The sequence below is a fragment of the Lethenteron reissneri genome, chromosome 7 (genome assembly GCF_015708825.2).
Source record: "Lethenteron reissneri isolate LAM-NWPU_2019-01 chromosome 7, ASM1570882v1, whole genome shotgun sequence".
Lineage (NCBI taxonomy): Eukaryota > Metazoa > Chordata > Hyperoartia > Petromyzontiformes > Petromyzontidae > Lethenteron > Lethenteron reissneri.
In genome coordinates, this window is record NC_083785.1 from 11,868,286 (window position 1) to 11,880,688 (window position 12,403).

A 12,403-nucleotide genomic window follows, 5' to 3' on the forward strand; every position below is an offset into this window, starting at 1 on the left:
CGATGCATCTGTCTTCAACCCCTCCCGGCTTTGTCGACCCAGCAGCATGAAGAGGTTCAGCGCAGGCCGGCAGTCCGTTGGCAGGTCCCGTGTGTTGGGGTACAGCGTGGGTGCTCGAAGACGTCTGGTCTGCTTGTAAAAGTAGCAACAACTTCCCTCCTGGAGGGGCTCTCTCCAGAGCTCCCTCTAGCGCAGTGTTCTTCACTCATTTTCGGAATGGTAGGGGGAGAGGCACTTTCGCCGATAAGACATCGTCAGTGTGAGGGCCGCCACACATTTGAAACCATTGGGGTTTGACAGCACGACGACGACGATGATGATGGGTGTTTACACGTGTCGTTGTGTATTGTCGGGGGCCGCACTAAAGGCCACCAGGCGCCATCAGTGGCCCGAGGGCCATGTAATGGCCCTTCCAGCAGCAGTGGCCGCGTATTTTTTTACACAAAATTCCACACCTTGCGGAAAACTTCACTTCCGTAACAGCAATGCATCCAGCGATTACGATATGCAACGCTTGCTTCGTTTATTATTTTCAATACGTTCCGATAACATTTTTGTTTTAAGCGTAAAGCTTATTATTATTTTTTAACCGTGTAAAGTGCACAAGACGCTCGGGAAAAAAAAATCCAGGAAACGAATCGTAATTTTATCGAACCAAGAAAATCCTCACTTGAGACCCAAGGCTCCTTTGCAGGAGTTTCCTCCATTTGGTGGTTTGCCCGATTGCTGCTGAGCAGCGTGTTGCGTGAGCCGGGGCCGGCAACCCAAATAACAAGAAGCGCCGCTTTTTTATTGTTCGAATTCGGTGAAACAAAAAAAAAACCTCCTACAACATTTCAAGAGCCCGCAATGCACTGTGGTGAATTCGAGACGGCGGTCCCTTGGTGAAAATCGTCGTGAAGCAGTCCCTCAAAGAGGCCGAACGACACTCCAGAACCGCAGGTTGCCCGACCCCCTGCGCGCGTGGTTAATAAAAGCGATCCTGAGTCTCGATTTGACTTTGCTCAAACAGGTGGCGAGCACTGCCGAGACCAGGAGAGAGTCTCCTGTGTAGCAAGAGTGACCGGAATCACCAAAATTACCAAATGAACGCCTGGGAAAAGCAATAGAAAAGAGAAACCCCATTCCAATGCAATAGGAAATACTCAAACTCCACATGTGGCATGCCATGCCATTCTATAACCGACGGCATAGTTTTCGCAATACAGTAACACCACCTGCGCCAAATCCCACGTGGTGATGTACCTATGGGCAATAACGTTACACCACGTGGCTAATGTCAACGACCCACAGACTCACATCGCCTCGTTCACCCTCTTCCCTCAATAACCATCGGGCAACCGATGCTGACAAATGCGCAGATAACTGAAACGCCTTGCAAGATTACCGCGAGTTAAATGCACACATAGCGTGCGGGCAATTCTGCACACTTTTGCTTGTACAATGCACGCATTAATACCCATATCCATATGATGTGCAGATGTGTGTGTGTGTGACCGTATTGAATGCAGGAGTCCAGCCAAGATTTCTCACTGCACACATGCAAACCTCTCCGTCAGTATTCTGTCAAGAAAAACAATGAATTTATTGTAAGGATTATATCCCGTGACCAAATAACTCAGAGTGCGCCCTATCTCGTCAGATCTCAACATCAAAAGGCGTGTGTGTACTGCAGACTACACACTGGCTGTTATGGCAACCGCTCTGAGTGAACACCTGTGAAGGCTGGAACGACAGACCTTTTCTATAGCGGGTGGTGTGGCTAGAACCATGTCTAGCCAGTGGTGATGTTGACACACAGCGCCCGGTACTCATTTAAGGCTGAGTCGACCTAGGGGGGCGCCTCAGCACGGGTTTAACATCATCAGTGTCGATGCTGACAATGGCTGGGAATCGAACGCACATCGCTGGATTCGTAGCAGAGTTCGCTAACCACTGGGGCACCGCTCCCCTTACACACCGCACAATGCACGCACGCAGACACACTCTACACACACTATACACTGCAGGCAACCACACATTGCAAAGCTGCACGATGAATTATTGAACAAATACATTAGCGATTAACCAACGGTGACATCTGCAAGTCATGTTCCCTTTGCTGCAGTGGCCAGCAGCTGCAGCGACTGGGTTAAACTTTTGATCAGCAATCTCACATTAGGATATGGGCTCCCTAGGTAGAGTAATTCGATATTTCACACCTTTTTACCCCGTATAGACAAAAGCACGTAATCTCGAATTACCAATGTCAGCCAAACCTGCTTTTGTGTCAACTTTACCGCACACAAAAACCAGGACCGGATCCCCATTGAGCCACCTTCATCCGGATTCTGGATTGCCCAACCACACCCAGGGGGATGGGAGGGTGGGGGCCTCACCTGAGACGTGGCTCCCATTCACAGAGCCCGCGGCAACGCTGAGGACAGGTGCGGGATCAGCCCAGTCACTTCTGTCCTTCGAATAAAACAACGCAGCACATCGACATCATCACGATCGTCATCATCACGATCGTCATCATCATCATCATCACTGTCATCATCACTGTCATCATCATCACTGTCATCATTCGACTGACGTTTGTATTTCATTGATCCTTTTTCTTGTATATCTGGTACTCTAAACTGTGTAAAAGTCACGTGTAAAAGCAATCGCTAAATAATAATAAAAAAAATACTGCCATCATCATAGTCATCATCGTAATCGTTGTCATTGCATTCACGTTCATCGTCGTAATCGTCAGCATCGTTGTCGTCACCATTGTCATTATCATCGTAGTCATGATCATCGCAGTTCATCAATGTCGTCGTGATCATTATCATGGCCATCATCATCATCATCCTCCTCAAGTTCATCGTCGTCTTTGTCATCATATTCATGATCGTCTCCAATCGTCACCATCATCGACGTGGCGCATTCATCTCAACACAAATATCATTGCCCGAAGCTCCCTTGAGATCACGTGCAGTGTCCAGAAAACGGTTTTGCAACGATCGCTTGATGAATAAGACTGGTCAACAAAGAAAAACATTTTTTTCTGGCCTCGACTCTTGCAGCTGTTCTAGACTAATTTCAGGGTGCTGATTCCAAATCTGATCTCAGATTTGCTCCATCACATCTAATTTTTATGCTATCGGCATACCCAATTTTCATTGATTTTACCCGAAATTAACTCTGTCACTTATGATTGCAAGTTGTTGCGAGTCAGTGACTGCTTTGGTGTTAAAATACGGTGCTGTATTTTTAGGATAGTGTGTTTATAATATCCTTTTATGTAGATATCCACATCGATTTAATATTTTTCTTCTGCAGTTTTTATTGAAAATGCAATATTTGATATCTCAAAAACCTGATGTGATGGACAAAAACTGATGCCAGATTTGGAATCAGCACCCCAAAATCACATTAAACCCGTTGGAATACGTTATGCCAGAAAAAGTGTGTTGACCAGTGTAATCATCACTTTGCTCTGAACCACCCAGAATGTCGGGTTGAGTGAGGGCTGGCGAGTGGTCCACGCGCACGTGGTGGCCACGCATACGAATCATAAGACAGCACTCTGGGGAGCAAGGGTTAGCGGATCACGTAAAGACACAGCTGGTCTGCGAGGTGACCTTGGGGTCGACAGAACCCCAAGTGGGTTCGTGAACTCATCACTGTGGAAACTGTTCGATGTTATCTCCGTGTATGTGTGACGGTGCTTCCATTCAGACTACCTCTACACATTCACTTAATTTATTTTTTAACTCATAATTAACATTGACCAAACATCCCAAATGCAAGAACGTCAACTAAAATAATGGCAATATCCATTGAAGCCTCTGTGGTTAAATACATGGCAGTAGTGTACAACAAGAAAAACACAGTTAGTAAATTCAACAAACTAATCATTTAAATCACCCGGGATTGTGCCCCAATGTCATCAGATCTCGGGAAGCTAAGCAGTGGTTGAGCCTGGATAGTTCTTGGATGGGCAGCCAACATGCACTGCCGGTTGCTGTACAGGATTGGTCCATATGTTTTGTGACCCCCCCCCCCCCAATGAATTGACCTTGAACTTTTAAAATATCCTTTGCATATTAATTTGTGTTTTTTTTAAAACCTTACTTTAAATACATTCAGTTCTGGAGACTGAAATAGGGAGGGGGGGTCACAAGACATCTGCACCACCCTGCAGAGCTGATGCAGGGGGCTACGTGGCGGGCAGCAGAGAGGAAGGGGCAGGCCAACAGAGTCTCATCGTCGCCACTGCACCTCCAGCACTGCTACGGCGCTCCGCCATCGATGCACCCCACTTGCTCCCAACAGCACCGACCAGCGTGGTGAAGTATGGTCTTTTTCTGCAATATTTTGCTGTCTTTTCTTGGATTTTCTGTTTGCACTCAGTCACATATTGACTTTAAGATGTTTTTTTGTTCATGTTTTTGTTTTTTGTTTGTTGCGGTTGTACCCGATTCAAGAGCCGAATGGCTCACAGGGTTATACCTAATACATGAACTTGAACTTTAGACACAGCTCCCACGACCCGCAGTGCGTGGGGATGCCCTCGTCAAGAAATTTCCTTGCTGTAGTTGTCACACCTGATGATGATTGCTCGTGTTGCAATCGAAACGTCGTGATTTTATTTTTTATTTTTTATTTGCACCTACGTGACTTTACCGAAAGAACCAACGAATATCGACAAAGGGGGCCACCCCCCCCCCCCTCCAAAAAAAAACTCCGCTCACGCATTCAGCTTGTGAGTTCCGTGACCCCATCCAAGCCACTGGAGGCCACCACGTCCACCAAAGTGCGTAAAACGAAACGCAAATCTTCGCGCGAATACCATTGCCACCGCACACAAACAAACAAACAACAGCAACAAAACTCGCGAAATTAAACGCATCGCCACGACGTGTTCGTAAACATTGACGTCCGACCTCACTACGCAAAGTTGAACATGACATCGAAACCCACCCCAGGGTATTAAATCATTCCCTCCACACGCGCCCAGCCGCCCCCGATGCCCTGCGCTGTAGCCCCGCCTGGTGGGGGAGACGCGAGGCTACTGCAAGCCGCGGTGTCTCGCGGTGTCGCGGGGCAGAGTCGGCCCCCACTGTTTAAGGGGCCGTCCATAAATGACGTCAAGCGATTTTAGACGATTTTTGACCCCCTCCCCCCTCGTCACACGGCGTCACAAAAAGTCAGACCCCCCCCCCTTCTCAAAATGACGTCACAAAGCTCTGCCCCCCCCCCCCCAAAAAACACATGTTTCAAATCGCTTTAAACTATTGTCATTGTAGTGCGTATTTAATGTGGCGCTGCACTCTGATGTTGTAGGAGAAAACATTTATTAAAAAGTCTATTTAATTAAAGTTGCGCATTTTTATGTGACGTCACATTTCTGAAACCCCTCCCCCCTCGTCACACATCGTCACAAATGTCTGATTCCCCCCCCAGGTGCATGACATCATTTATGGTCGGCCCCTAAGGATCCTGGGATTCTCCGGAGATCCCCGGTCAATTAAAAGATCAACCCACAAGGCCGAGTGGAGAATAAACCCACAACACTGAGTAGAGATAACCCCACAACGCCGCGTGGAGATAAACCCACAACACTGAGTGGAGATAAACCCACAACGCTGCGTGGAGATAAACCCACAACACTGAGAGTAGAATAAACCCACAACGCCGAGTGGAGATAAACCCACAACACTGAGTAGAGAATAAACCCACAACACTGAGTGTAGAATAAACCCACAACACTGAGTAGAGAATAAACCCACAACACTGAGTGGAGATAAACCCACAACATTGAGTGGAGAATAAACCCACAACACTGAGTAGAGAATAAACCCACAACACTGAGTGGAGATAAACCCACAACACTGAGTGGAGAATAAACCCACAACGCTGAGTGGAGAATAAACCCACAACACTGAGTAGAGAATAAACCCACAACACTGAGTGGAGAATAAACCCACAACGCTGAGTGGAGATAAACCCACAACGCGGAGTGGAGAATAAACCCACAACAAACCCACAACGCTGAGTGGAGAATAAACCCACAACACTGAGTGGAGATAAACCCACAACACTGAGTAGAGAATAAACCCACAACGCTGAGTTGAGAATAAACCCACAACACTGAGTGGAGATAAACCCACAACACTGAGTAGAGAATAAACCCACAACGCTGAGTAGAGAATAAACCCACAACACTGTCCACTGCACGTACGCACGTTGAACTTCTTTCGCGCCGTACGTAGCCGACCGTGCCAATCGGAAGGTGCGTTGGGAAGGACAACTCAGACTGAAAAAACGGCGAGAGGTGGCGTGTGCGTGTGTGCGTGTGTGGATTTGCGTCGTGGCGCACAAGAAAAGGTTGGACGTCGAGGACACGTGTGTTTAGGAACTGCACAGATTAGCCAAAGCAAACATTGCACGAGCCGCAAGGAAGGCACTGAATGTCCCGGCTGTCCCGTTGGGAAATCGTTCAAAAGTGAAACCAATGCTTAATGGGTGCTGCAAACTCTTAAGATAACTTTCATTGCAAAGCACATGTCTTGCATTCCTCCTTAAACCCCCTCTGGACCTCCTCCCCCACACCACTCCTGGGTCGCCACTCTCGATAGAGCTTCTAGCTCAATGGGCCCTACACCCAGAGCGAACCAAAAACAATTTAAACTCAACCACATGGGGGGGGGGGGGCTAGAAAAGGTGACGGTATTAATATTCTTGGTTCTTTCGGTAAAGTCACGGAGAATGGAAATAATAAAATAATAATAAAATAACTTTTTTTATTCCATTCTACGTGACTTTACCGAAAGAACCAAGAAGATGAATGTTTTATTTTTTTTTATTTCCATTCTACGTGACTTTACCGAAAGAACCAAGAAGATGAATCCCTGCAGTCACGAAAGCTTTAAATCGAAAAGTGACGGTATTCATTAAGAGTCATATTTTGACTATATTCCGGGTTTGGCACGAGCATTCACACCCGAATAAAGTTGAAATGTAAATTTTACTCAAGGCTGCAGAAACATCAAATCAAAAGTACGTATTCATGATGCATGCTTGCGTAGCGCTGTAATGTGAGAGGTTGTACAATTCGCAGCCCCTTTTGCCAATCCACTGCTGGATGAAGGCCACCTCACATCACGCCCGTTCATGGGGGGTTGTTTGACCATACTTCACCGCGCTGGTCAGTGGCAGTTGGTGAAGGTTGGGGGGGGGAGGTACAGCCCAGGGTCAGTTCGGATATCACTCGCCACCTGATGTTAGCCATGGCCGGGTATCGAACTCAGGTAGTAGACTGACTCCCCTCACCCGCATGTGGTATTAATGCTTTATTCTGTCCCGTTACGAGGCGTCTGCACCGTTCACCGCTGAATCTCGGAACGCGGAAGTGTTATCGTTAATGTTATTTAGAGAGGCATAGCTCCGCTGTTTTTTATAGACATTGTTACTCACCGCAGAGAACTGTAGCGACACCACCGCACACTACGATAGCTGGCGCCAAACTGTGCCACACGCCCTCCCGCCTGGCCTTTTACTTCCGATTCATAAAAATAAAACTGATGACGTACATGCACGTCATGGGAATGGGACAGGGTTCAATTGCCCCACGACACTGAACTGCATTGACACTTTCGATTTAAAGCTTTCGTGACTGCAGGGATTCATCTTCTTGGTTCTTTCGGTAAAGTCACGTAGAAGGGCAAGTAATAAAATAATAAAATAAAACATAATAAAACAATTCTCACGACGTTTCGGCCACAACGCAAGCAGCCGTCCTCAGGTGAAAACCAGAATTGTTTTATTTTTATTATTTTATTACTTCCCTTCTACGTGACTTTACCTAAAGAACCAAGAAGATGCATTGAGACTGTTGAAGCGCTACCGCATCCTCGAGTCCTCGCTCGCTTGGGACGGAGTGACAGCATGAGCACACCAATGATGACGATAGCACGCGTTGGTCGGGAACCTCCGTGTTTATTTCAAACGTGTGTTTGTGTTTGTAAATCAACACTCGTCATTTCAGTCAAACACGAGTGGGTCTTAACGCGTCATGAGAGACGAAAGTCAATATCAACTCATACCCACACAAGAGGAGTTAAAAAAACAGTTTGAGGTGTAACGTTGCACTAATTCAGAATAATAATCGATTACATTTAGCATTCATACCATCGTGCCACCAGAGTGCCTTCGTGATTGCACGGCCGTCACGCAGGCACTGTGTTTGCACGAGACACGGTCTGCAGTAGTGTCACAGTAAGCGGGCGATGCTGCTGGGTGTGATCACAATTTTTTTTCTGTGTCATTTAACAAATATCTCATTTGGACCATGACGCCAGCACGGAATGGCCTGCTCGGTTTTTTTTGTCATGCCAGGGGGAATCTTTAACGTCCTCTGAGAAGCAAACGGGCCCCTCTTTGTCATGGTCAATACAGACCCCGCAGTGATCACCGGGGCGGCCTGCCAGCTTCGAACCGCGAGCCACCGCTGGGCCACGCAAGCCAAGTATGTCCGCATCGACTCGGTGTGCAATCGTCGTCAATACGGGCTGCCCACCCTTCCTCCTCCCCTCGTTGTCCTCCCACTCGCACGAACGCCGCCTTCCCTGTCCCCGACTTCCCGTGGTCACTACCCATCGTCAATCCACTCGTCTCGTCTCCATCTACGTGTATTCCACGCATCGTCACCACCACCACCTAATTTTACATAAATCCCTTCCACTCATCTGGTTTCATCTCGCCAATCACCTTCTACCATGGTTAGTTCATTGTACAGCGCCTCGGTTAAGGCGATGTATAAACGTACGATAAGATAATTATCCATCACTTTGATTCACGTTGTGGTGCAATGGGCTTCAAAGCAGCTCCATTCCAGCCACTAGAGGACGCCTGCATCTTGTAAAAAAAAAATCCGTTATGAAATCGAATGGTGACCTCGAATCGTGACCCTGAGTGGTGAATCTCTATACCCTTAGCTATGTCAACAAACATAAAATACACGAGCAAAGCATACGAATTGCCAACACTGTAATGTTTTGATCAAAGAAGCCACGATACTCGTTGTTCCACGCCCTTATTACATGTACGTATGTTGAACTTCTATCGCACCGTACGTAGCCAACCGTGATAATCGGAGGTGCGGGGGGGGAGGACAACGAACTAAACGCGCACAAAATAAACCATGAAATATAATCTACAATATAAATAAGCCGTCTGTGTGCTTTTATTCATTTATTTACACAACATTCAGCTGCCGAATCCAGGGTATTCTCATTCAGTTCGGGCTCTCGGGTGCATGAGAGCTAACTCTAATGCACAGTGCAACGTCGCATATCCGACCGTCACTTATCCGCCCTGACCAATCAGCCGCTCTCGAACCCAGTGCAGAATGCGCGCACAGTCTAGCCGATATTTTCTGTAGACGTTCACAATTACGACCTCTTCACACACAGAGAAATATTCTTAAATCCCGCGTACATGCAGCCGTAGCTTCAGCCGCACCAACCTTATCATAATAATAATAAAAACTCCTATCCAGGGGCCTACCCTGGCTCCTCCCCTCTCAACCAGTATATATACAAGGTCGGATCTCTTAGAATTTCTCATTTACTTGATACAGCAAGCGTGCTGTGACGGTTCCACCTGAAGACGGAAGCTTGTGTTGCCTCCGAAACGTCGTGATTTTTTATTTATTTTACTTTTATTAATTTTATTAATTTTATTTTTTTACCTACGTGACTTTACCGAAAAAACCTAAGAATATGCAGTCACTTCTAGAGCGCGGCGAAGCGCGTTCCTACATTCAAAGCAATCTGCTTTTTGTTATTGTCCAGCAACTTAGTTGTGCCTGCTGGCTGTAACTGTCATCTTCGATAGATGTTCAAATAGCCGACATTCACGCATATTCGCCTACACTTCAGGCACCTCATCGAGCCGAATATGCGACATTGCACCGCACGTGCACTTTACTGCTGGTAACGGCACGCCACAAAACCTGTCCTGGCTTAAGAATAATTGTGGAGTGGCGCCATGTCAGTCATAGACGGCGTCTCTGAGGCAGCACAGTGGAAATGTGAGCAATTAAAGAATGGTCGGTTTAGAATTGACCGCGTGGCTCAGAGAACAGGAGTAGACACCACTGACCTCTTGTGTTGGAAGCCGGGTTTCAACCACCCGTAGTTAAAAAAAAAAGTCTCGCAAATTTACGGTCTCAGCACGATCACCATTGAGTGCATAGAAGAATTAAAAAAAACATCCATCACGTGAAATTTATTTGGTGCAAAAAATATCCATCTCGGAGAATCATTTTTTTTTCAGTCAGATTTACTTTCCCATGACAATTTATCTCTATTGTGGGGCGAGTGGGAACCTATGGCAAGCCCAAGTACGGGGAACGATGTCAATTTTAAAAGATCTCAGACGTAGTTCTGTCATGTCACCTTCCACAAGTCATTCTTTAACATGGGGGTGACGCAACCGCTTTGCAGGAGTTACAAACGGACACAGAAAAGTCTCACAGCTTGGTGCCAAGAGCACAGATTTCTAGTAAAATTAAGGGGGGGGGATTGGCAAATGATGCTTTGAATTCAAAGAACAATCACGTGTTCAGCTCGGTAAATATCTGAAATCTAAACTCGACATTACATTTAAATCATCATGCGGTAAGAAACAAATGTTGGCTAGAGCTTACCAACTTGTGACAAAACACCTTTGTCAAATTGTACGATTATTTTGCGTTCGGTGGACTTATTTAATCGCCCCAACTTCGGAGCAATTTCGACCCAAGAGGAGCAAACGCATTCACGTTGACTCCACTTTTTAAAAATAAATGTTCCAGCGCGGATATCTTACAGAGAATATCAGAGGTATGGCCAACGCAATTTAATAATGTATTCACTAGACGCATCGTTAGTACCTTAGATACACGTGTGGAAGAATATCGGTTGAAATAATCTCATATTAGTAAAAAAACTTTTATTTTAAAGGTAAATATTTGTAAGTTGAACACGATTTATCCATTATTCTGACTGTTGCCTGATGAGGCTGGTTGTAATTACCAGTGAAACGTCGAATTGTAAATGTTGTGGGTTTACTCTCCAACACACCGGTGTGCTGAACTAGTAACTAATTGGCATGTTTCATTTCCATGACCTGTGTTTGGGTCGTGGCGGTTTTAACAACACATTGATATGTACGCGATTTAACCCCCAAAAAACCCCTCTATTTCGGATAAATATTTGTAGATGCGAGCATAAAAATGTGATTGCGCAGATCGTTTCATCAATGTCACTTCTCAACTTTGTCAAGTAAATCGACCTAACCTTCGTGTGAATGTAGACGGTGGGTTTATAGTCATTGAGACGGTGTTACAGACGGGCACGGTCAAAATGACCGGCTCGTGTTTCTAAGAAAGCAACACATTGTGGAGGTGGCCTCGTGTCTCACAAGTTCAGAGCACTTAAACCGGCACCGCTGATAATCCCGGGTTCGAATCCAGGCGGCCGCCCAGTGTGTAAACTGTGTTCTCCAAGTGTAGCGGAGTTGATGAGTCTCACACTGATCACCAATTACTAAATGCAGAAGAACAACAACAAAAAAAGGACGGCAACGTTAAATTTGCTCGTGCACTTCATTCGGCTCAATTCCAGCGATGAGAATCAGCGAAAGTGGTTCGCGATAGCCTTGCGACGATCATTATTCTCGCGAAGTTTACGCGTATCTCTCGCCGTGGTTGAGTGCATTGCTTTCTCCGAGCCCTCCGTTTTTTCCCTCCACACTAAGAAGCATTCGTCTATATTATTTAGATTCTTTTGCTGCAATAAATTTCCATGCGATAAGCCAACGTCATTGAGCTATCATTCGTGCTCCTTGGTTCTTTCGGTAAAGGCACATAGGTAGAAAATAAATTAAATCACGCCGTTTCGGGCGCAACACAAGCGTCCGTCATCAGGTGGGACAACCACCTGATGACGGACGGTTCATACACCCGCAGTATTCACCAGGCCGGTCTGCCAGATTCGAACCACGAGCCTCGGCAGCAAGCGACGAACGCACACAACGAACCGCATTTGCCCACCAATGATGATGGCACGTACAGTCTCCTCTGTGAATTAACCATAACCCCGGATGTGTCAAGGATGCATCGTAATTCATGAGTTGATAGATAGACAGACTGACTGACAGATGCGCCCCAAATTATGGACAAACAGATGGATGGCCAGACTTGCAAAAACACATATAGACAGAGGAATCAGATGGATGGACAAAAAGTTAACAGATACACACAGATCGACAGACAGATCAACAGATGTATGGATAGGCAGACACACACACACGGATGCACAAATGGGCAGACAGACGAATCGCTCGACAGATAGATACGGACCCACAAACTTACAGATGGACAGAC

General features: G+C 46.3%; 1 protein-coding gene across 3 annotated transcripts in view; it reads right to left on the bottom strand.

The window, feature by feature from the left end:
- Positions 1–587: 587 nt before the first annotated feature.
- Positions 588–12,403, bottom strand: part of LOC133357707 (uncharacterized protein C21orf58-like) — a 32,838-nt gene continuing 21,022 nt past the window's right edge. Inside the window, exons 9-10 of one of the 3 annotated variants that reach the window (XM_061575804.1) lie at positions 2,379–2,449; positions 588–1,563 (exon numbers count right to left, since the gene is read on the bottom strand). In XM_061575804.1, coding sequence (XP_061431788.1) covers positions 1,556–1,563; positions 2,379–2,449 — 79 coding nt within the window. In that variant the 3' untranslated portion in view covers positions 588–1,555. Of the gene's footprint in view, positions 1,564–2,378; positions 2,455–10,065; positions 11,565–12,403 lie in introns of those variants that run through there. The other 2 variants (XM_061575812.1, XM_061575819.1) reach the window with 2 other exon arrangements.